Raw genomic sequence first — 26541 nt, 5'->3', positions numbered from 1 at the left:
CCTGCTACCCGTGTAGCCGCTTGTTGCGTGTAGTGGACTCCTGAGCTATCCAGCGGAACCCGAAACCCCACCACCCTATGGCGCAAGTCGAGGAATCTGCAGCCCACACGGTCGCAGAACCGTCTCAGCCTCTGATTCAGACCGTCCATGGCTCTGTACCAAAGGTCCGCAGTCAGTCCTGTCGACGATGCTGCAGATGGTGAGCTCTGCTTTCATCCCGCTAGCGAGACTGGCAGTCTTCACCAAATCAGATAGCCGCCGGAAGCCAGAGAGGATTTCCTCCGATCCATAGCGACACACATCATTGGTGCCGACATGAGCGACCACCTGCAGATGGGTGCACCCTGTACCCTTCATGACATCCGGAAGGACCCTTTCCACATCTGGAATGACTCCCCCCGGTATGCACACGGAGTGCACATTGGTTTTCTTCCCCTCTCTTGCTGCCATATCCCTAAGGGGCCTCATTACGCGCCTGACGTGCTACTCACGAGGGTCGACATAGGACAGAGTGACTTACCTGCACAGCCACCAAGGTCCCACAAACACGCTGTCCAGCAGCCAGCCAGTCGAGCCTTAGCACCAGTGTTTGTGGCGATCTACAGTGACAGAACCACAGGTGGCATCAATGGAGATGAGCTCCAATCACTGAAGCAGTCTCACCCTGAGGTCCTGCAATCCCACTACTTACTTCAGCCAAGGTTCTGGACGTCTCCAGCCTCAACAGCGCCGTCTAGTTTACCTTCGCATCAATGCACTGCTATAACCTGACCACTTCAGTGGTGTTCTATGTGGACGCTGAATGCACAGTACAGCCCTGCTGATGCAACCACTGCTTTGGACTTGATTGAGAGTAGTTCTGAGCCCAGATGCTAGACTCGCTGGACAGTGCACCGAGCCTAGCCATTGTGAGGATAGGCGAGCCATTGGCTTGTCTCTCCCATCAGACACTGCAAGCAACAGAAGCAGCCTCGCCAAGATGGCTGCAGATACCGCAAGGCTTCCCTTGGGATCTCTTGCCCTTTATCTGGGTGTCCATTACACAGATGAACCATCTCTTTCAAGAATGATAGTTCACCCAACAGCTGGTAAGTAAGAGGCTTCTTATTCACATGCTTTGTGACATCAATGCAGCTGTGGAAGAACATCAGAATGTGCCTGAGCTGGTCTAGCAGTGACACTTGGTCGCAAGGATGGCAGCACCTTGCAAATGATTAAACAGTTCCTGTGTCGCTGGTAACAGATCTCGCCGTTGCAGATCGGGAAATTTGTCATGTGCGGGCCAGATGTCAAGACTGACCTCTTTATGGCCAATTTAACGCCTGTGGCCGACCCAGTCGACCACGAGCTCATCTGCCTGGTGGAATAGTGACTACTCAGCTTCCTGGTGGGCAGAGCAAAATATGATGCGATCGAGTCAGTCACAGAAGAGGAAATGAATCAACAGCTTCAGCAACGCAGTAAGAAGAGGATGAGGAGGAGGGACAGGTCGACAACTTTCTCCAGCAATAACTACCTCCTGTGGCCCTCCACACACTGGCAGCCATCTTCAACCTGGGCTTGCAATCTAGTACCTACCCTTCTACTTGAAAACTTGTGGAAGTGGTAGTCATGCCTCCTGATATGCTGCCAGTCACGATCATCGGTGGTCCCATTCTGTGGCCCAGGACAGAAAAATATCTGGGGGTAATCCTGGACAGACATCTGACTTAGTTGCTCCATGTTTGGGATTTCGAGAGAAGGCGCTGAAGCGCCATCGCGCTCACTATCCCCTTCTCAATGTAGAGTCGACCGTGTGTCCACATTGCGGCATCACACTTTATCTGGTTCTGGTCAGGCCAGCGCTGGATTATGCGGCCGTTGTGTGGGTAAATACCATTATAATGCTCATCGACAAACTCCCGAGGGTGTAAAACTGAGCCCTGAAGTTCGCCAGCGCCTTGAAAACACTGCCATGACACACATATATTTGTAACATATTAATGCCTTCAAAACGTGTATAATCTGTGCGTCACTTTCTCAACGCAAAGAGTATAGATCAACTACCACATTCGACTACAATGGCATCTCTAGTTTTTTGTCAAATCTGCTTAGAGTATTATTGCATCTGATTCTAGTGATTTTCGCATCCAATTCGATGTCTGTCGATAACACTGAGGCCTATGTAAACGACACTCCGTAACATCCTTTCTTTTAGGAATACTAGTCCCGCAAGGTATGCAGAACAACTTCTGTGAAGTTTGGAAAACAAGAGAGAGATATGAGGCGACTTCAGAAAATAATTTACACATTTTGTAGCATACCGAGTAAATGTATTGTAATTGAATGCTGCACTACGTTTCAAAGTGACAAAGACACATGACATTATTTTCAACATAATCACCAAATCTCCGTAAATAACGGTCGGAACGTTCTAGCAATCGTTCAGTTCGTCGACGACAGAAATCTGTTCGTTGGTCACGGAGCCATTCAAGAACGACTGTGTGAACTTCCTCATCGTCGGACACACTGCGATTGCTGCGAATCGCTCACGCCACTGCCTGGACATTTTCGTCTGTGGTCGATGTCGATGTGGGTCAGCGTCACCCATGTCTGCGCGGCCTTGGTCTAACTGTTGGCACCATTTCACTGCAGCTGGACGCGACACTGCATTTGGTCCACGTATTACTAGATCTACACGACGAATCAGTGGGCTATTTAGACATGTTACCCACAAGAATCGTTATTTCCCGCGTACTTCAACTTTGGAGTACGTTTCCAGTTGCCGCCTCCATTTCGCTCGGACACTGATGCACTGCAGCAGAAATGTCTCTGCAGGAAACCCTGAACTTCGCGCCACTCTTGTTGTGCAACGGCCTTAGCGTAGGATGACAAGTGCAACGTACTTTCTGAAGTCACGATTTAGTGACAGAAGTTTAGCTGTAAGGGTTGTCGTGAGTTGTGTTTGAATAGTTGAGACGGTAAGAGCTTTGCCTTCGAAAGGAAAGGTTCCAAGTTCGAATCCCGCTTCGACATGTAGTTTCAATGTGGTAGGAATTTTCAAAACAGTGCACACTTCACTTCAGGTTGAAAGAGTTATCGTGGAACAATAACATGTCCGTTCTCCATATTGTTACTTCAACAGCTCATTTTAAATTACTGGGAGCGCTCGGAGCTGTAATGCCGTAGATAACCCCACGAGCTCTGTTTGGTTTCAGAATCTCTGGCACGAGACAGAATTTAAAAAAAAAATCTTAGCTTGCCTACAAAAAACTTGAGCTAATTTCGCAAGTGAATAATACACGGCTCTGCCTCTATCGTGTGGGTGCGCCAAGAAGGTCGTGCTGCTTCTCCACTGATGGGGAGCATGTGCAAGCGGAGAGAGGCCAACTTCTCCTCCTGCCCACAATGAAATTTACTGCGCCATATCGTGCAGTAATTGCGTTCGCTGGAAGACTTCCCTGCGTGATCTCATCTCATGCCGGCGCCAGCACTTGACACAGGCAAATTCATGTTCCAGCCTCCACATCCACTCCAACACGTTAAGCTGTAACATTCTTTCCTTACTTGTTTCCTTCCTTCCTTCTTCCTTTCTTTCTTTCTTACTGTACAGCACCACTGTTGTTTTCACAAATGACAGTTATTTTACTACAAAAGCTCGCCGTATTTTCTTGCAATGCCTACAAGACGAACGTCATATTCAGTTCCACCGAAATTAAAAATGCAGAAGATAAGCTGGACAATTTAAATAAAATTTGTTCGCTTAACATAAAATGGCTGTAGACTTGTAGTGCACCGGTCGTATTCAGTCAGAATCACTCAAAGCAGGAAGTAGACTACAGCAGAGGCCAGCCACAGGCGAGCACGAATGTCATGCCTAACAAAATACAGCACTACCATCACATTGCGAGGCTAGCTGGTTGGGCGAGGTGTGAAAATAGTTGACATAAAAGCACCTACACGGAAGAAGGCGGAGATAGGCTATGCTCTGACAGTGAAGACAGCTGCCAGAACAACAGGTTCATATACTGGTGGACAATAAAATTACAACTGGAAAACAGCAAATAATAAATTTTTATTCGCCATATACAGAACACATGATTAAACTTGAAGGTGATTTGGAGAAGTACAAAGCGCAAAATGTAATACATAGAGCCGCCGCTTTCGACCGCAACAATGGCTTAAACTCGATGTCATTGATTAAACTATGAGCAGGAGTTCATCAATAGAAGTGTGTAGCGACTGGTGGTGTGTGTGTTTCTCAGCAACCCATGGCCAAATGTTTCCAGCAGGTGAGAGGTCTGGTGAATGTACTGGTCACAGCAACAGTCTTTTCGATCGAGGTAGGCCAGAACAACATCCGTTATCTTGTTGAAAGATAAAGTCATAGAAACCTGAACTTTAATACGTCAGAAATGTAATGGCTGCCATCCAAATTACCAGCTATGCGAACTAGAGGCGATGACGTTGTGTAGCCAGTGGTGATATCATGATGATCACGAATGCATTCTAGCAAAGTTCGTTCTCCTCGGGCTCTCTACACACGGAGACATCAATCGTGATGCTGTAGACAGTACTGAGGCTCGTCTGAATTGCCCACGTTTTGCCACTACTGTGTCCGGTGTTGTCTCTGGGCGCACCACGCTCTGCGTACTTCTCCCCGCTGCAGTTGTAGCAGAGCCGCAACAATGGTCGCCGTGCTGGCAGTCCGTGGTGCTTCAGACGTCGTCCCGATGTCTGAGAGGGTAGTTGCCTTGCAGACAAACCACAAACCCATTTTCTGAATCAAGGTACGAGGCATGACTGTACGATCCTGCACGGTCGAGCTAACAGTATGTCTATCCTGGGGCCATTGAGATCCTACATGGTGTCGATCATGGACCTCCTTAACCCATCAATTCTGTATTAACAGGACAGTCGTGAGATCGCGAACAGCGCAAGCAAAATATTGCAGCATAATAAATCACTGTCTCAATAGTCCATGATGCTCCTGCTGTCAGGTACCAATCTATGCTAGTAGATTTTTTTTCGATCTTATATGGAGTATAAGACGATCTTCTTGCAAACAAATAACATTCTAATGCGATTTCTGAACGAAAAACCCGTTGCATGACCCGTCCTTATACTACATGCTAATAAATCGCATATCCTAGCATGTAGTGCACTTCATAAAAACAACTTGTTTGTTGGAGGCCATCTTCATGGTACTGTAGTTTTAACGGCCAGCAGTTCCTTATATCCAAGGATCCCTAAGTGCACGTTATGGCTAAGAAATTCATTCAGTGAAGATAGTGGTCCAAAATGACGTAGAAAACTTCCTCATCCAACGTTAATTTTGATCCACACTTCTCCCTTAGAGGATATTCGCATCCCAGTCGATTTATTTGCGTACGTCTGACAACTTATGTAGCATGTGTAGCGAAATGTTTTACATGGCAATGTTTAATCATCATTGTTTCTTTAGTAGCCCCTTCTAGTAAGCCTATACTGCTAAACCTTTGAATATCCCTCAAATAGAAGCTAGGATCTTTTAACCAGACACTATAGACATCTCATTTTTGCAGCAGTTAAAGCACATCCTGTACCCATAATGATCCGTTCGCTTTCGGCTACAGTTGTTTCATTTGCTTGCATATTTACTGTCGTAGAACGATTTTCTTCAATTCCAGCTAAGATCTGAGGCGAAAGATGTGACGTATCTTAACGTGGGTTGAGGGAAACAACTAGGATAGATTCCAATGTCCGCGCCATCTCTCTGTTAGTACCCTGTTTCACAGATCGCTTTGTGACGAACGAAGGTAGATTAGATACTCAGCGAATGCACCACAGACAACATGGTGAGACTATAGGCAAGTGCATAATCGGCGAAACAAAGACTCGCTCACTGACATATACCAGTATTGACTTGAGGTCTCTGCAGGTGGGTGATCAGCAAGCGAATTGATTACGTTGACCCTAGGCTCTGAGCGTGGGCGTCTATAGAAATGTATCCACATATGGTGTGGGACGTAAGATTTTGAAATTGCCGTTCCTTAAGTAGCTGACTCAGTAACTCTGAAGACGAGTCAATGCTCAAGAACTAATCTTGACGAGAGAGACACGAAATTTATTACATACTGTATGTCTGATAGTCACCCACTCCATATCTATTGTAGGCACTTAAATATGATAGCTAAAGGGTACTCACTAACCATTAGTATACAGAGTGCTTTAGCTTAACTGCTCATCTCAGACATTTCCTGAACCGTTTGAGATATCGTAATTTTGTTTTCACCCACACGAATTGTGAAAAAGACCTCACTAAACGACATAAAGTCAATTTTCATAGCCATTTTAGCCACAGAGAAATATGTATCAACTTCGCTTTTTGAACTACAATTATTCTGCTGCTGGTATCGTGGTCCTGACTGCCACTATAACGGAATGCTTAGCGTGGCTGTGTGCCACGTGAATCACCAGAGTTCGCTTCCTAGTGCTGCCAGAGGTTTTTCCTTGTTGGCAGAACTAGAACGAGGTGTGCACAATCTCGTGATGCTAAATGACGAAGTACACTAGAACAATACTTTAAAACTGATAGCATAATTGATTTACGTAAAATACTTCGAACTCCATCCGTCTGGAGCTCCATCATGCATAAAAACCACCTGTTTCTTGTTCTTCTTAACCGTCTGCTATTACATCACAACACTTACAAATCGGTTACTATACACCGATAAGGAGTGCTAACCTTCTCAACAGGGTGCATCTGGAGAAATCTTGTGCACTTGGATGGGTGAGGACTCGGCAAGGTCTATTCATTCACGAGACGCAGAATTTACTGGTCTACTTCTGGTCAGCCGCAGGTTAAATCAGTAACAGTGCTGCAGGGCGGGTTGTTCAAAAACAGTGCGAGAGGGTCTTTCAGTCTCTAATTTTATTCCAAGATTGCGAGAATGCTCTGTGACTCCCATCCGCATAGAGATAGATTGTAAATTATGCACTATGCTCGAGGTGCTAGAAATATGTAGAGCGCTGTCTGGTATACCTTGATGATGTATGTGTTCGAGAATTAACAGTGAATGGATGCACTGCATAGTCATCTATCTACATTCGCAATGATACTCGCAAAGAAGAGAAGGGGTAGTTTAGCTATGATACTGAAATTGGGAAACATGCTGTAACATCCTTGGTCGGTGTTGAAATTACTGTAAAATTGCTAAAATTGTTCGCACTATCAACTGTGATGCCTATTATTACAGTATGTCGATGGTGTCTTTTCCATCCCATCCGTCCACTGGTATGCTGGTGGTTACCACATGAAGATTGACTGGCATCACTTGTTTGAGATGGAGAAAGAGTTTTGGTGGAGGAGCAAGACCTTCTGGGGATGGCTAGCACCGAAACAGTGATCGCTTATGTGACTGCAATATCAGAAATCAGTCGAAACGGAATGCGCAGCCATCAGCTATTCCGTCACCATGACAGATGAATTTAAATGTAGAGGTCGTCAGTCACCTTCGGACTGCAGTTTGGAAACTTTCCACAACGCTGCCAAACTTTTCCAGTTTCCTTATGTTGTAATTGTCTTTTATTGAAAATCATCCAGTATGTGTGGTAGCAACAGTAACAATATGATTTACACCGTGTGACGTCTAGTTTTCTGCAAGAGGCAATGGATCAAAACGTGTTAATGTCAGTTTAGAACTTGACACAGACCTCGAAGTCATGGTGGGAAAAAACAAATGTATGGCAGTGTACAAAGCGTGATACAGCAGAGAAAACAATGTTTCAAACAATGACACAGGGTCACAGGGAGTATCTCTAGTGACTTAGAGTATAGTTTGAGGGATACGGTCATCCTCCTACAGTACAGGTGATAAAACTTTAAACTGGTCTGTGCAGTGGATCAATACCCGTATATTTAATAGGGTCGCCACATGTGCTCAGTGCCGGCATGCATGTGGTATTTGTTTTCAATATATGGGAGGAGAGAGATGCAGTAAAAGTCTTATCGAGTTCTCGATTGGATTTAGTGTAGCTTCCATAGTTCGTAATTTTCTCTGTTGGATGGTACAAAATAACAATGATGGAATGTTGGGGTGATAGACATGAATGGGCCCTGAGGGACGCAAATCTTCTTCAGACTGCAGTATCTGTATGCAGTAGCAAAATCCTCATCCTTCTCCCAGTTCCCGTACTGTATTTTATACTACCTAGTGTTGCAGGAGCGGGCTTCATTTGGTGCTGACCTTATACATTATGCACAGTTGGCGTAGCTATGACAACATCTTCCCATTTTCATCGAATGGTCAAAACACAGTCCTGTCCCACTAACTCAGCTTAGCATGTTTCTAGAAGGGTTGCAGCAGGTGGTGAATATAGCTTTCACCGACTTCTACTCAGTTGTGACTTAAATCGGAACGTTCACATCCATGAAGCTGCAGAAATGGTAGCAGCTGCGTAGGGACTATCTAAAATTTTACTGTAGCAGATAGGTTCGAAGAAGGTGACTCGTTTTGAGATATGAGGGCGCCCAAAATATGATTCACTAGTGGCTGTAATCATTAAAGGACTTCTCCATCGGATACAATGCAGGTATGTGGTTGAATGGAAAGACGTGATTCCAAATCATAGACATCATTTCTACCGAAAGAGTAGCACTAGAGATCTGGAAAGCTAGTGTACATTTCTTACGACTTCAATCAGCACACCATCTATCGTTTGTGATCCTTCACAATCAACCATTGCCTATAACCCAGTCGATATATCACCGAAGCTCTGACATGGCACCGGGACAGAATGCGTTACAAATACTGGAGAAATATCTAGCAGCAGCCTGAGGAGTTGCAAATACCGGTTTCATACCACATTCCTTAGCTGAATCACTTTCTAAATTCGGTAATTTTATTACGAGGGTGCACCGTCAGCGACATGTAACCGTACTGATACAATCCGGCGATCACTGTCTATATTCAGTGTCGTGGTATTTGTCTGTCATTACCTCGATTTATAAAACCGGTATAGCTTTTAACATTGACACTTATGTGCACCTGTAGAACCAAGACCGCTTGTGATAGTATGGTCGTGTTTTCTAACATCTGGCGGTTTGTAAGACGATTACACCTCTCGTTCTAAGACACAGTGGTACCACTTTCAAGAAGAACTTATGAGACATGTCCACCCATCGCTGATTTTCTCTCAGTATTATTTTGTATCGCCAGCAATCAGTTATTGGAAAAGAATTATACTTAGTAGTAGGGGATGCTTGATAGGTTCGCCATGAGCATCAGGCTTCTAAAGTATGTATGTGTGTTCCGGCTTGGGCAAAGGAAATGACTATGTCCAATCGCAAGGAAGGTATGAATTTGATGTGGAATACTGCGACAGCAAACGGGAGAGTGTGTCAAGTCATAAAAATGGTACAGATATTTCTACTTCCAGATCCACAGCTGTCAGCAGGGTGTATTTCCGATACTTTGCTCACTGCCAAAGTCGTCCAGTTGAGACCACGATCGTAATATTGTAAGTATAGCAATCAAATATGTATGTGCCTGGTTTCCTAGGATAATTCGGTCTGAGTGTGCTTGGCGTACAGCGCCAGTGACCTGTGGCGGAAATGATTCACATTTCCGGCTGCAGTAGGAGCTGCCAGAATGGAGAGGCCTGGTGATGCAGGAATGTAGCGGACTTAACTGTGTCGTCCTCTAGACGGCCGAATAGCGAACTAATACTTAGTATGTGTTGTTAGTCATTCCACACCAACCTTATTCACCTGACCTTGCCCCTTAGATTTTCACCTTTTCCGCTCTCTATCGAACACCCTTCAAGGCACTTCCTTTCTGGATGAAAATGCGCTCCGAACATGCTCGACGAGTTCTTCACCTCAAAATCACGTGATTTCTAGTAGCGGGATCTAAAAATTACCCCACCGTTGGCAGACTGTTTTAAGTGGCGAAGTCTCTGTTATATATGCCTGTTGTGTTTATTGAACTTATGGGAGAACGCTACTAATACTTGTAGTTGAGCGACATCATCAAGAGAGTGCTGGATTACTTCTTCGGTTGTCACTTTTACCGACACACATTTTTGCTTACAACTACCACCACAGGTGTACAATAAACCCAAATAGACAAGAAACGCAAGGAAAGAAAAGTGATGGATAAAAAAACACAATCTGACAGGCCCGAAACAAAGAAAGTGGGGTCTTCTTGAAATCATGCGCTGACTGGCACTGCTCCTCTTCGAGTCTGCCCTCAGCTGGTCCAACAGTACATCCTTCAAATGTAACGGGGTTTTCCTTCGGCGAGGTGTGGACGAGCGGTTCGATGCTGGAGGTGGGTGAAGGTGCAGACAATGTAGGCAGTGAGTCTGTTGCTAAACTCTATCAACAATCATACATGAACGTACACTACTGGCCATTAAAATTGCTACACCAAGAAGATGACGTGCTACAGACGCGAAATTTAACCAACAGGAAGAAGATGCTGTGATATGCAAATGATTAGCTTTTCAGAGCATTCACACAAGGTTGGCGCCGGTGGCGACACCTACAACGTGCTGACATGAGGAAAGTTACCAACCGATTTCTCATACACAAACAGCAGTTGACCGGCGTTTCCTGGTTAAACGTTGTTGTGATGCCTCGTGTAAGGAGGAGAAATGCGTATCATCATGTTTCCGAATTTGATAAAGGTCGGATTGTAGCCTATCGCGATTGCGGTTTATCGTATCGCGACATCGCTTGGTCGAGATCCAAGGACTGTTAGCAGAATATGGGATCGTTGGGTTCAGGAGGGTAATACGGAAAGCCGTGCTGGATCCCAACGGCCTCGTATCACTAGCAGTCGAGATGACAGGCATCTTATCCGCATGGCTGCAACGGATCGTGCAGCCACGTCTCGATCCCTGAGTCAACATATGGGGACGTTTGCAAGACAACAACCATCTGCACGAACAGTTCGACGACGCTTGCAGCAGCATCGACTATCAGCTCGGAGACCTTGGCTGCGGCTACCCTTGACGCTGCATCACAGACAGGAGCGCCTGCGATGGTGTACTCAACAACGAACCTGGGTGCACGAATGGCAAAACGTCATTTTTTCGGATGAATCCAGGTTCTGTGTACAGCATCATGATGGTCGCATCCGTGTTTGGCGACATCGCGGTGAACGCACATTGGAGGCGTGTATTCGTCATCGCCATACTGGCGTATCACCCGGCGTGATGGTATGGGGTGCCATTGGTTACACGTCTCGGTCACCTCTTGTTCGCATTGACGGCACTTTAAACAGTGGGCGTTACATTTCAGATGTGTTACGACCCGTGGCTCTACCCTTCATTCGATCCCTGCGAAACCCTACATTTCAGCAGGATAATGCACGACAGCATGTTGCAGGTCCTGTACGGGCCTTTCTGGATACAGTAAATGTTCGACTGCTGCCCTGGCCAGCACATTCTCCAGATCTCTCACCAATTGAAAACGTCTGGTCAATGGTAGCCGCGCAAGTGGCTCGTCACAATATGCCGGTCACTACTCTTGATGAACTGTGGTATCGTGTTGAAGCTGCATGGGCAGCTGTACCTGTACACGCTATCTAAGCTCTGTTTGACTCAATGCCCAGGCGTATCACGGTCGTTATTACGACGAGAGGTGGTTGTTCTGGGTACTGATTTCTCATGATCTATGCACCCAAATTGCGGAAAATGTAATCACATGTCAGTTCTAGTATAATATATTTGTCCAATGAATACCCGTCTATCATCTGCATTTCTTCTTGGTGTAGCAGTTTTAATGGCCAGTAGTGTAGATCAGTGCACCTGCAGCAGGCAGACAGTAGACGGCGCGAGCGACGAGCCAGGTGTACCCAGGGCTAGGCAGGCGAGCCTAGTAGTACTACCCAGGTGATGAACACGAAGCTGTAGGCTGGAGAGCGATGGCAGGTGACGTCCGTTGCTGGGCTGTCTGGGACTCACGGCTCGGCTTGAACCACGGACGCTGGCGGCCCCGGGATCAAGCAGTCACAAGGCGGTCGCTGCTTCTCGGCAAACGTAGGCGCGCCGTACAACTGGCACAAGCTGTACGTCATAGTAGGGCTCAGGTTTGCCTATATCAAGGGGTTTAAGTAGAACGACCGAGTGCTGAGTTTGAGGAAGAGCCATGTTTCTGTATCGCCTAGAGAATTCTGGAGTGGAGGCGAATGATTAGGGTGTAGCTGCCGTTAAGGCGGCAGACGGTCAAACTGCTGAAGCTGCCTGAAGGCTGATCCACTCCCAGGTCGTTGGCACACTAGCACGACAGTACTGAATGTTGGCACCTGCTGAACTGCAGTATCAGCACGTGTGTGCTCTAGCAGGCAGACTGGCTGGTCGCGGTTCTTGTGTGGTTTCTCAGCTGTTAGGGCTTTGGGCCGCTACAGTACAGCAACATCATGTAGTATTGACTTCCCTCGTACAATGCAACACCGTGTTCCCAGCACGGCGTCGTTATCGCGGCTTCCCTTGACTTGGCTGCAGTGAGGCGCACCGACCGTGGTGTGCACAACGATAACACTGGACACAGGAGTTGCTTCACGTTGTCTTTTTAGACGAATCCTGGTTTTGCATACAGCACCATGATGGACATATCCTTTGTGGAAACTCCAAGGAGAATAAACATTTTCAGATTGCGTTTGTCATCATCATATGTGCACATAGTGCGTTGGAAAAGTGTGTTCCTAGATACACAACACGATCACCTCTGGTTTGCATAACTGGTAATTTGGACAGCAGCCATTACAGTCCTGATTTTAAAGCTGAAGGCTGCACCTCATCTCTGAGGTCTTTGTGACGTTATCTTTGTACAGGATAACGCAAGACGACTTGTTGCCCGTGCTCTTCTCACATACCTCGTTACAGTGTGTGTTCCACTGTTGCCCTGGCCGTTATGATCTGATGTGGCTTCTGTTCAACGGTACAACTATGGATTATTTGATTGCCCGGGAGTCGAACTACAACATATGACGCTGATGACCTCGATGTTGAGCGCCCATAAGCCCCCCCCCCCCCCCACAACATATGAAATACTAGTTCACTTTACTATAAGAATGATAAAAAGATTTACTTAACTTTATACAGTCCATTGCCACAGGAACGTGCCGAATATTTGCAACTATCTTTGAATACGTTAACTAAACTCTTCTCTTGAAGTACAAAGTTATCAATGACAGTTCAATCTAACAAGGGCCCCTTGAGTGCAGGGTTGCAAGTTCAATCTGTAGTAAGGCTCATTCGACAGTGTTGTTGTGTTAACAATTACGACAAGAAAAATATTAGCTGCTGATGACTCACCACGTGCGTCAGGAGGGCGACAGAAAATGAGTGTCCGGGAGGCGCAGAGATCAAAAAAATTGTAAATTTGTGGTAAGATCTTATGAGACCAAACTGCTTAGGTCATCGGTCCCTGAGCTTACATACTACTTAATCTAACTTACGCTATGGACAACACAGACACCCATGCCCGAGGGAGGACTCGAACCTCTGACGGGCGGGGGGAGGAGAGGGGGGGAGGGGAGCCGCGCATGCGCAGAGATCAACCTTCTACTGGAGGTATGTGTTACACATCACAAAATGGACATCGTGGACATTCGACAAAAGTTCAAAACAAACCATTAACTTGTACCATGAACAGCGAATGAAAAATGGCGCTCCACAGTGGTCACAAAAGTTCGCACCACTAAGAGCGAAGGCGAACTCCATGGGAGGTACAAACCGTGCAGGACGTTATATCATGAAACCGGCTGTCCTTAAGGCGTAGCTGCAGATAGCGCGATAATATATTTCACAGGCAAGGAACGAAAACATCCAGAGGCTGAAATTTGTGCAGTGATTCCAGGTGGCATTTACTGCAATGTCACTCACTTTCACAGGAGAAATAGTTTCCTCTAAAGGAGTATGATTTTTATACACAGACCATCAATCAACCAATTCAGGTTTTTTGACCAGATATTGGCCAATAGCAGTGCTCAAACCATAGTTTTCTTACGCCCGTTCTTCCGCTCTTCTTTACTGTGACGTAAATATTCCTACTGCTGCTGCAAGATCACGCACACGAGAAAGAATCGTAGGGAGCAGAGCACCTCTAGCTTCTCGCAGCACAATAACTAACCCCCCCCCCCCCTGCAGGTCTGGGGGTTAGAATAGGCCCGAGGTATTCCTGCCTGTCGTAAGAGGCGACTAAAAGGAGTCCATCCCCCTCAAGGGGGTAGTTAGCGCCTGCGTCCGGAGACGGACGGTTCCACGACCTATATTTGTGGTCTTTTTGGTTTTTCCCTTCTCGTTCCTTCCTTCCTTTGGTTGGTTCCTTTCTTTGTTCTTCTCCATCTCACTGTCTTTCTTACTCTTTCCCTTGCCTTCTTCTGCTTGCCTTCTTCTGCTTGCCTTCTTCTCCTTGCCTTCTTCTCCTTGCCTTCTTCTCCTTGCCTTCTCTGGTCTCCGCCTCGGCGTTTGAGACAGTCTGTCCTCTCTCTCTTCCTTTTCCTCTTCTCCCTTCCTCCCTGTGCGCGCCTGAAGGCCGACCCACGCGTTCGCACGCGTAGCCGGTGACGGGGTAACGCGTAATTCCCCACCCTGGGTAGACAAGTAAGGCACGCACGTACCCCCTGGTAAAGGCCAGGCCCGGGGAGGGGTGATTGCCTGAGCTGATACCTTCTGACCATGCCGATTGGTCCCTCCGTCTGTTTCTCGGGAGGTGTGACCTGAGGTGTAAACATTCACCTAAGGCGGGAGTGCCCTCTGAGAGGGTCCCCATAAGGAAGGAGCGCGCCATCGGAGACGCTGGCAATCATGGGGGATTCCTCCGCAATGGATTTTTCTTCTTCTCTCTCGACTTCTGCCCACAAACAGAAACATGACCAGCCACCAGTGACAAAAGTACTACCGCCTGCCCCACAGTTCCTCGTCGTTTCTCGATCTGAGGACGGAAAGGATTTCTCCTCTGTCAACCCTTTCGTTATCCAGAACGGCGTAGATGCCATAGCCGGATCTGTCAAGTCGTGTACCAGGTTGCGTAATGGTACCTTGTTACTAGAAACTGAGAGCGCCTTTCAGGCACAGAAACTGCTTCGAGCCACACTCCTGTACACGTTCCCTGTCCGGGTGGAGGCTCACCGAACTTTGAATTCGTCTCGTGGTGTGGTCTATACTAGATCCCTCGACGGATTGACTGACGAGGAGATTCAGTCTTTCCTCGCTGAGCAGGGCGTGACGGCTGTCCATAGGGTCTTGAAAAAGTTCAACAATGACCTTGTACCGACCCGGACACTTTTCTTGACCTTTGATAGTGTTCAGCTGCCATCGCGCATCAAAGCGGGCTACGAGGTTATTTCTGTTCGCCCCTATGTCCCAACACCTACGCGCTGCTACCAGTGTCAGCGTTTTAATCACACTCTCCAGTCTTGTTCCAATGCGGCTAAATGTGTCACTTGTGGCAGGGATGCCCATGAGGGTGACTGTCCACCTCCATCTCCTCGTTGTGTGAACTGTCAGGGTGACCATGCAGCGTCCTCCCGCGACTGTCCCATCTATAAGGAAGAACGCTGTATCCAAGAAATTCGGGTCAAAGAGAAAGTGTCCACCTCGGCTGCTCGCAAGCTGTTTGCTAGTAGGAAGCCCACGCTGCTCCCAGCAGGGAAATACAGTACTGTCCTCGCCTCTCCTCGAACTACCAGGGAGGTGGCAACCCAGACATGCGATCTGACCTTCAGCACCACGGTCGTCCGTTCGGCCAGTGCTAAGATCGCGGGGTCGACGTCCCCTCCTCCTCCCATCACCCCACAGACGCAAGCCCCTTCATCAGCTTCTGCTAAGACGAAGACCCAGAAGTCAGATGCACGGGCCTTCAAGAAGGAACCGTCCCGTGCAGACTTCCTACGTACCTCGACCTCCCAGCCATCGACCAGTACTTCCACCAAACGACCTTCCAAGAAGGCTCATAGGAAGCACAGTTCTCCTTCTCCGCCACGGCGCATTTCTTCTCCTGCGCCACCCAGCGGTTGCCGCCCCAGGCCGTCATCCGTTTCGCCTGGCCGCACCGCTGGTAGCCGAACATCTGGCCGTTCACCGGCGGAGGAAGCTCCCCCTCCCGGCCATCTTACCAAGATGGCTGATGAACCTATAGAACCAATGGACGATGACTGTCCGCCTACTGATAGTGGCGGCAGTGCTCGCTCGAAGCCAGGCCCTCAGCGGCCTTCGAGGTGACCCCTTCTTTCATCTTCCTTTTCTTCTTACGATGGCACTTATTCACTGGAATATTCGCAGCATTCGCTCCAACCGAGAGGACTTGAAGTTGCTGCTCCGCTTGCACCGTCCGCTCGTCGTAGCCCTCCAGGAAACGAAGCTACGCCCATGCGATCAAATTGCCTTGGCACACTACACCCCTGTGCGTTTTGACCTACCCCCTGTGGTAGGTATTCCGGCTCATGGAGGGGTTATGTTGCTGGTCCGGGATGATATTTACTACGATCCCATCACATTTCACACCGGCCTGCAGGCAGTTGCCATCCGAATTACTCTCCCCACTTTTACATTTTCCATTTGTACTATTTACACTCCATCGTCATCTGCCGTTACCAGGGCAGACATGATGCAGCTTATTGCTCAGCTACCTGCCCCATTTTTGTTAACTGGAGACTTCAATGCCCACCATCCCCTTTGGGGCTCTCCAGCATCCTGCCAGAGGGGTTCCCTGTTAGCAGACCTTTTCAACCAGCTCAATCTTGTCTGCCTCAATACTGGCGCCCCTACTTTTCTTTCGGACACATCTCACACCTATTCCCATTTAGACCTCTCTATATGTACTACCCAACTTGCACGCCGGTTTGAGTGGTATGCACTTTCTGATACATATTCGAGCGACCACTTCCCGTGTGTTATCCATCTCCTGCAGCATACCCCCTCTCCGTGCTCATCTAGTTGGAACATCTCCAAAGCAGACTGGGGGCTCTTCTCTTCCAGGGCGACCTTTCAGGATCAAACCTTCACAAGCTGCGATCGTCAGGTCGCACACCTCACGGAAGTCATTCTCACTGCTGCTGAATATTCCATCCCTCACCCTACTTCTTCTCCACGTCGCGTACCGGTCCCCTGGTGGACCGCAGCATGTAGAGACGCTTTACGTGCCCGTCGACGTGCTTTACGCACCTTTAAACGCCACCCTACAGTGGCGAATTGTATCACTTATAAACGATTACGTGCACAGTGTCGTCGTATTATTCAAGAAAGCAAGAAAGCCAGCTGGGCTGCTTTCACAAGCACCTTCAACAGTTTTACTCCTTCTTCTGTTGTCTGGGGTAGCCTGCGCCGGCTATCTGGCACTAAGGTCCACTCACCAGTTTCTGGCTTGATGGTCGCGAATGACGTCCTTGTGGCCCCTGAGGATGTCTCCAATGCCTTCGGCCGCTTTTTCGCAGAGGTTTCGAGCTCCGCTCATTACCACCCTGCCTTCCTCCCCCGCAAACAGGCAGAGGAGGCTAGGCCACCTAACTTCCGCTCCTCGAATCGTGAAAGTTATAATGTCCCATTCACCATGCGGGAACTCGAAAACGCACTTGCCCGGTCACGGTCCTCCACTCCAGGGTCTGTTTCTGTTCATATTCAGATGCTGAAGAACCTTTCTCCTGCGGGTAAAGGTTTCCTTCTCCGTACTTATAATCGCATCTGGATTGAGGGACATGTTCCCGCATGCTGGCGCGAGTCTATTGTTGTCCTGATTCCTAAGCCGGGGAAGGACAAGCACTTGCCTTCCAGTTATCGACCCATCTCGCTTACCAGCTGTGTCTGTAAGGTGATGGAGCGAATGGTTAACTCTCGTTTGGTTTGGCTGCTCGAATCTCGACGCCTACTTACCAATGTACAATGTGGATTTCGTAGGCGCCGCTCTGCTGTTGACCATCTGGTTACCTTGTCGACCTTCATTATGAATAACTTCTTGCGGAAGCACCCGACCGCGGCTGTGTTCTTTGATTTGGAGAAGGCTTACGAGACTTGTTGGAGGGCGGGCATTCTCCGCACCATGCATGCATGGGGCCTTCGCGGTCGCCTCCCTCTTTTTATTCGTTCCTTTTTAATGGATCGACAGTTCAACACCTTTCGCCAGGAGAATGGGGTGCCACAGGGCTCAGTTTTGAGCGTCGCTCTCTTCGCCATAGCGATCAATCCAATAATGGATTGCCTCCCAGCTGATGTATCAGGCTCCCTTTTCGTGGACGATTTTACCATCTATTGCAGCGCGCAGCGAACACGTGTCCTGGAGCGCTGTCTTCAGCGTTCTCTTGACCGTCTTTACTCCTGGAGTGTCGCCAATGGCTTCCGTTTTTCTGCCGAGAAGACGGTCTGTATTAACTTCTGGCGCTACAAAGAGTTTCTCCCACCGTCCTTACGACTCGGTCCCGTTGCTCTCCCATTCGTGGAGACAACAAAATTTTTAGGTCTCACATTTGACAGGAAACTTAGCTGGTCTCCACATGTGTCTTATTTGGCTGCCCGTTGTACCCGTTCTTTAAATGTCCTCCGTGTTCTCAGTGGTATGTCGTGGGGAGCGGATCGAACCGTCCTACTTCGTCTATATCGGTCGATCGTCCGCTCCAAGCTGGATTATGGGAGCTTCGTATACTCCTCTGCACGGCCATCCATCTTACGCCGCCTCAACTCCATACAACATCGGGGTTTACGACTTGCGATCGGAGCGTTTTATACTAGTCCCATAGAGAGTCTTCATGCTGACGCTGGCGAATTGCCACTCACCTACCGGCGCGATATACTGCTTTGTCGGTATGCCTGTCGGCTACTGTCAATGCCCGACCACCCGTCTTATCGTTCCTTTTTTGACGACTCTCTCGACCGTCAATACGGGTTGTATGTCTATGCCCTGCTACCCCCTGGAGTTCGCTTTCGTCGCCTCCTTCAACACCTTAATTTTTCACTCCCTGCAACCTTTCGAGTGGGCGAGAGCCACACGCCACCTTGGCTCCAGGCTCAGGTTCGCGTTCACCTTGACCTCAGCTCGCTCCCAAAGGAGGTTACCCCCGGTTCGGTCTACCACTCCCGTTTTGTCGAACTTCGTTCGAAGTTCATTAATATGACCTTCATTTATACAGATGGCTCAAAGACCATTGACGGGGTCAGGTGTTCCTTTATTGTCGGGGCACAAAGTTTCAAATACCGGCTCCATGGCCATTGTTCGGTCTTCACAGCTGAGCTCTTTGCCCTCTACCAGGCTGTTCTTTACATCTGCCGCCACCGCACATTCTGCTTATGTCATCTGCTCCGATTCCCTGAGCGCCATCCAGAGCCTCAGTGATCCGTATCCGGTTCACCCTTTCTTGCACCGGATCCAACGCTCTCTTCAGCAGCTGGTGGACGTCGGTTCTCCGGTTAGCTTTATGTGGGTTCCTGGCCATGTCGGTATCCCTGGGAACGAAGCTGCAGATGCCGCGGCCAAGGCTGCAGTCCTCCAGCCTCGGACAGCTTCTTGTTGTGTCCCTTCGTCGGATTGTAGCAGGGTAATTTGTCGGCGCATTTTATCGCTGTGGCATGCAGATTGGGCTGCACTTACGGACAACAAGCTTCGGGCCTTGAAACCTCTTCCCGCGGCTTGGACGTCCTCCTCCCGCCCTTCTCGGCGGGAGGAGGTCGTTTTGGCCCGGTTACGAATTGGACACTGCCGGTTCAGCCATCGCCATCTGCTGACGGCTGCGCCGGCGCCGTTCTGCCCATGTGGGCGATTGCTGACGGTCCGCCACATTTTAACGTCCTGTCCGGATTTTAACACACTGCGTCTTGATCTTGGCCTGCCATGTACTCTAGATGCCATTTTAGCGGATGAACCACGAGCAGCTGCTCGCGTTCTTCGTTTTATCAACTTGACGAACCTCTCTAAGGACATTTTATTATGCTGTTTTTTTAATCCTATGCCTGTCAGTCTGTCTTTTATCGTGTTTTCCCTTTTAGTTGCTGTTTTAAACTTGTGCCTCGCGGTGCATTCTTAACGTAGTCTGGGCGCTAATGACCATTGAAGTTGTGCGCCCTAAAACCACAAAAAAAAATAAATAAATAACTTTCCCGCCAATCGACCGTCCAGATTAACAGTCGGCGTAATTGTTAAGGCATTGATGTTAGTTGATCTTGATACAACTCTCTTGGTACCTCTAATTTCCAGGATGCCTTCCATATGCATTTCACCTTCGTCGAAGTTGTAAACAAATTCCTTACTGAACGATGGGGTAAGTTTGTTTACCACATCTACAAATTTTCTGGCCGATTCCGTTAGTTTGCTGTGCATCGTCAAGTCGACGCTTTGTTTGAAATTTCGTTTTATTACGTCTTCCAGTTCTGTAGCACTGTTCGACGTTATTCAACCATCCACTGCTCCCCTTGAAATCACTGTAATCTATGTCGCGCGCAATTTGTTGTCCATGACGTAGTATGTCGCTACCGTACACATCCTGTAAATTGTATCCAGAATCCCTGCAACGCGCAAACACCAGTTTTTGTAATAAGTGCACCTTGTCTTCCCTCGAAAATCCGTAGTTTTTCTTATTCACTACACGACCATATTGCTGTGTACGTATGCTTGCTTCCATTTAGACTCATAGTCAAGAACTAATAAACTCGTCTGAAATAGATACTCGCTCTCTGCGGGAGACGGCTGCTGGTACTCGTAAGACATGCAGTGTCACGTGCTGTAATGTACGCACCATGGTGTGTCTTTCTCGTGGGCCTCGGGCAGCAGGGAATGACGTACCTTTATCCGTCATCCAAGCTCCGTTCAATTCGACGCCCTGCCGAATTACAGCCATTGGTGTTGACAGAAGTTCACCATTGTGTACTAAATTTCGCGCTCTATGTACCCTCAAATCAGCTTCAAATTTAATAACCTATTCTTTCCACTATAATGTATGCACACAATGTGTGAAACGATGTTACATCCTATCCTGCCTGATGTTGCAGTTTTAATGGCGAGCCTTGTAGCGTTAATTTATGGTGGAGTTTCTGTTGGGTGGTTAGTAACTGGAGTTACAGGCCAGCTTTCGCTCCAGATTTAGAGCTGGCTATATAGTGGTTTACTAGAGGTCTAAGCACACAGAAATGGGAAATTTTCTGTCAATAACCTGACGAGACTATACCGGTCTCTGTCATTATGTCTAAGAGTTTCGGAATTACGAATATGGAATACGAATGTGACAAGTTTTCCTAATCAACGTCTCATTCAGTTGTCTCTTAAACCTGTGCGAGTGGTAGTCATTCGATTAATTAGCGCCTCGAAAAAAGTCTGGTTGAGACCGTGAGATTTGCTTATTGTGTTAGTCTTTCTCTACATATTCACCCTTCAATATAACACATTTTCCCCAACGATGGCTGACTTGTTGGAGATCTTGGTAGGAGAAATTTGCATTTTGGCTCTTCTGAAGAAAATCATCTCGGCGGCATTCTGAAAATGTAGTAAGAACCCTGTATTTTTATTGTCTGCCTGACAGTTAAGATTTTCCCATGGAGTACGTACATGTGTAAGTAACACGAACAAGTGTATATAGTGTGATTTCCAGTGGTGGTTCGGACTTGAAGTGGCGTTTTAATAACGTAGAAATGCTATTAATCTCGTAAGCACTATCATGTCATTTTAGATGACGATCTTTCATGTTTTAGCGCTCTTCTTTTATTATGTTGTGTTATGTTTTTTACCTACCCTTGACAACGGACAGTGCCAGAAAGTAGTAGTGCAAATAAAATAATATACGAGGATTATTCGAAAAGTAAGGAACGATCGGTCGCGAAATGGGCAAATACAGTGAAAATCTGATGAAGCTTTGAGCAGATGCGTTGAGCACTGTGTCTAGTACGCCCGTCGATCGCATCATGTCGCACTTTTCAGTTCTGAGCTTACAGTGAGAACGTAAAGACGGCTAGAAATCAGCGTCTCCCTCCAAGTATGAGGGCCTGGCCGGTTAGCTGTGCGGTCTAGTGCACGGCTTTCCGGATTGGGAAGGAGCGCCTGGTCCCCGGCACGAATCCGCCCGGCGTACTCGTGTCGAGGCCCGGTGAGCCGGCCAGTCTGTGGATGGCTTTTAGCGGTTTTCCATCTGCCTCGGCGAATGCGGGCTGGTTCCCCTTATTCCGCCTCAGCTACATTATGTCGGCGATTGCTGCGGAAGCAAGTTCTCCACGTACGCGTACACCACCATTACTCTACCACGCAAACATAGGGGTTAAACTCGTCTGGTGTCAGACGTTGCCTGTGGGGTCAACCGGGTGCCGAACCGCACAATAACCCTGAAAGTGTGTGTTCGGTGTGGGGCGGCAGAGGGGTGAAGTGGACTGCAGTGTTCGTCATGGGGTTGTGGACGATTGCCGCTGCGGCGGGGACGGAGCCTCTCCATCGTTTCTAGGCCTCTGGTTAACATACAATACAATACAATAAGGGCCTGGCGAAAAATTTCGCCTGAAGCTATGCAATCTACATAAGATAAGTGTCATGTGGTTCATTCTACACGACAATTTCGGCCGCACTCTGCAGGGGCAATGAAGATGCTCCTCCAGCGTTTTCGATGGGAAGTGTTTGATCACCCAGCATACCCAGAATAATTGGCTACCCCCAACGTTCATCTCTGCTTAAATGAACCGCTGGCTATGAAGGCAATATTTTAACACAGACAACGAGCTGCAGTCCAGAGTAGAAAATTGTTGAAAAGCACTGGCGGCTGTCTTCTACAACGAGGGAATTGAAAAGTTGGTACAACGCTACGACAGATGTCTAAGTCTGAGCAGCGACTGTGTAGAGAAGTAGTTAGAACGTGTAGCTAACCGTTTGAAATAAAACAGTTTTGATTTTCACTGTGGTTTCCATTTCGCGACCTATCGTTCCTTACTTTCCGAATAGCCCTCGTATAATGCATCCTGGTGCAATAATGTCCACCCCAAAGGTGTTCTATTAGCTTCAGGTCGGGACTCTAGACAAGACAGTCCACATCAGAGATGTTATCCATTTCAGGGATGTTATTGTCCACAAACCTTTGCCTCACATACGCTGCTTTGCATTGTCATTCTGATACAATCATAGGCTCCGAACTGTTCCTCTGCTACATGCAGTATACAATGCTGTAAAATATATTAATATCCTCCCACATTTAGCGTTTTCTTAAGCGCAATAAGGGGTTACACTCTAACCACGAAAAACTCCCCCTATTGTAATATCACCAACTCCATATTTCAGTGTTGGCACTTTACATGATTATCTCCAAATCCAGACCCTTCCGTCGCATTACCACAGGATATATCTTGATTGATCACTCCAAATCATTCGTTTGAAGTCATCCACTGTCCAGTGGCGCCGCTCTTTACACCCTCTCAGGCATCGCTTAGCTCTGATTACAGTTATGACGAGCTCGTCGACTATTGTATTCCAGTGCTTTTAACTAATTACACATAGTCATGGCACTAATGGACTGCTGGTAGGACTAAGTAATTCGCAAGTGATTCGTTTCGCTTATTTCATGCGATATTTTGTAACCACCCCCGCAATACTTGACGGTACTGGTCCGCCAGTAAATGACATTTGCATGATGTTGATTTAGATATGAATGTTCCTTCACGTTTCCACTTCACAATCAAATTGATTTCATTTCATGTTTTGTAACCACCCCCGCAATACTTGAAGTTACCGGCCCGCCAATAAATGACGTTTGCATGATCTTAATTTAGATGTGATTCTTCCTTCGCGTTGCCACTTCACAATCGCATCACAAACAGTTGGCGCGGGTAGCTTTAGATTGTTTGAAATATCCCTGATGGACCTGTTGCTCAGGTGATATTCAATGCCTACGCCACGTTCGAAGTCACTGAGCCCTCCTAACCGATCCATTCTGCTGCTACTGCATTTCGTTTGACGGCACAGTACTCCCAACCTCCTGTTATACTGTCGGGTCCACTTGTCGCGACACCTAGTAGTCAGCTTCACAGTACACAAGGTTGTCTGGATATTTGTCATCACATATTGTATATGAGGACTGCAGACATATACCTGCAAAAAGGCAAAAAAATGACGTAATCTGTTTTTTTTCGCTGTGGTACTATGCTATTTCTCTGCATGAAAATTCATGAACAGTTGGCAGCACTGGATCTGTATCTGACGGGGGCATCCGCATCTCGTTGCAGAGGCAGCGGCAGCGGCGAGGGTGCTGCCGGAGACGGAGCGGCCGGCGCTGCCCGGGCTGTCCGTGAGGGCCGCGTCCTTGCCCGCGCTCGTCAGGATCTTCGTCGACGCTTTCGGTGAGCCACCAAATAGTATCGTCTACCTCACAAATATTTGTAACGCCTGCCTACATAAAATTTACTTCCCCAAACCATGGAAACTTGTTAAAGTTATAAGGGCCAGTCAAATGAAAACGAGACAGATGGCTCAAATGGCTCTGAGCACTATGGGACTTAACATCTATGGTCATCAGTCCCCTAGAACTTAGAACTAATTAAACCTAACTAACCTAAGGACAGCACACAACACCCAGCCATCACGAGGCAGAGAAAATCCCTGACCCCGCCGGGAATCGAACCCGGGAACCCGGGCGTGGGAAGCGAGAACGCTACCGCACGACCGAGACAGATGGAAAAAATTTAAGTTAACGGTTCATTAGTTCAAAATTAATCTACATAACTGTTAATATACACTCAAACGCCAAAGAAACTATTATAGGCATGCGATTCAAATACAGAGATACGTAAACTGGCAGAGTACGGTGATGCGGTCGGCTATGCCTGTACAGGGTATTACAAAAAGGTACGGCCAAACTTTCAGGAAACATTCCTCACACGCAAAGAAAGAAAATATGTTATGTGGACATGCTTCCGGAAACGCTTACTTTCCATGTTAGAGCTCATTTTATTACTTCTCTTCAAATCACACTGATCATGGAATGGAAACACACAGCAACAGAACGTACCAGCGTGACTTCATAACACATTGTTACAGGAAATGTTCAAAATGTCCTCCGTTAGCGAGGATACATGCATCCACCCTCCGTCACATGGAATCCCTGATGCGCTGATGCAGCCCTGGAGAATGGCGTATTGTATCACAGCCGTCCACAATACGAGCACGAATAGTCTCTACATTTGGTACCGGGGTTGCGTAGACAAAAGCTTTCAAATGCCCCCCTAAAAGTAAGTCAAGAGGGTTGAGGTCAGGAGAGCGTGGAGGCCATGGAATTGGTCCGCCTCTATCAGTCCATCGGTCAACGAATCTGTTGTTGAGAAGCGTACGAACACTTCGACTGAAATGTGCAGGAGCTCTATCGTGCATGAACCACATGTTGTGTCGTACTTGTAAAGGCACATGTTCTAGCAGCACAGGTAGAGTATCCCGTACGAAATCATGATAACGTGCTCCATTGAGCGTAGGTGGAAGAACATGGGGGCCAATCAAGACATCACCAACAATGCCTGCCCAAACGTCCACAGAAAATATTTGTTGATGACGTGACTGTACATTTTCGTGCGGATTCTCGTCAGCCCACACATGTTGATTGTGAAAATTTACAATTTGATCAAGTTGGAATGGTTCAAATGGCTCTGAGCACTATGGGACTCAACTTCTGAGGTCATCAGTCCCCTAGAACTTAGAACTACTTAAACCTAACTAACCGAAGGACATCACACACACCCATGCCCAAGGCAGGATTCGAACCTGCGACCGTAGCGGTAATGCGGTTCCAGACTGAAGCGCCTAGAACCGCACGGCCACACCGGCCGGCGATCACGTTGGAATGAAGCCTCATCCGTAAAGAGAACATTTGCACTGAAATGAGGATTGACACATTGTTGGATGAACCATTCGCAGAAGTGTACCCGTGGAGGGCAATCAGCTGCTGATAGTGCCTGCACACGCTGTACATGGTACGGAAACAACTGGTTCTCCCGTAGCACTCTCCATATAGTGACGTGGTCAACGTTACCTTGTACAGCAGTAACTTCTCTGACGCTGACATTAGGGTTATCGTCAACTGCACGAAGAATTGCCTCGTCCATTGCAGGTGCCCTCGTCGTTCTAGGTCTTCCCCAGTCGCGAGTCATAGGCTGGAATGTTCCGTGCTCCCTAAGACGCCGATCAATTGCTTCGAACGTCTTCCTGTCGGGACACCTTCGTTCTGGAAATCTGTCTCGATACAAACGTACCGCGCCACGGCTATTGCCCCGTGCTAATCCATACATCAAATGGGCATCTGCCAACTCCGCATTTGTAAACATTGCACTGACTGCAAAATCACGTTCGTGATGAACATTAACCTGTTGATTCTACATACTTACGTGCTTGATTCTAGTACTGTAGAGCAATGAGTCGCATGTCAACACAAGCACCGAAGTCAACATTACCTTCCTTCAATTGGGCCAACTGGCGGTGAATCGAGGAAGTACAGTACATACTGACGAAACTAAAATGAGCTCTAACATGGAAATTAAGCGTTTCCGGACACATCTCCACATAACATGTTTTCTTTATTTGTGTGTGTGGAATGGTTCCTGAAAGTTTGGCCGTACCTTTTTGTAACACCCTGTATA

At 47.6% G+C, this 26541-nt stretch overlaps 1 protein-coding gene across 5 annotated transcripts in view; it reads left to right on the top strand.

The window, feature by feature from the left end:
* Nucleotides 1–26541, top strand: part of LOC126259698 (ras guanyl-releasing protein 3-like) — a 439537-nt gene that overhangs the window by 257532 nt on the left and 155464 nt on the right. For all 5 annotated transcript variants that reach the window (XM_049956665.1, XM_049956666.1, XM_049956664.1 and 2 more), the window contains one exon: nucleotides 24145–24258. In XM_049956665.1, the coding sequence (XP_049812622.1) occupies nucleotides 24145–24258 (114 nt within the window). The remainder of the gene's footprint in view (nucleotides 1–24144; nucleotides 24259–26541) is intronic.

Source organism: Schistocerca nitens, chromosome 5 (assembly GCF_023898315.1).
Source record: "Schistocerca nitens isolate TAMUIC-IGC-003100 chromosome 5, iqSchNite1.1, whole genome shotgun sequence".
In the NCBI taxonomy this organism is placed as follows: Eukaryota; Metazoa; Arthropoda; class Insecta; order Orthoptera; family Acrididae; genus Schistocerca; species Schistocerca nitens.
Note: the sequence above shows the minus strand (reverse complement) of the source record. Positions and strands in the feature narration are given on the sequence as shown.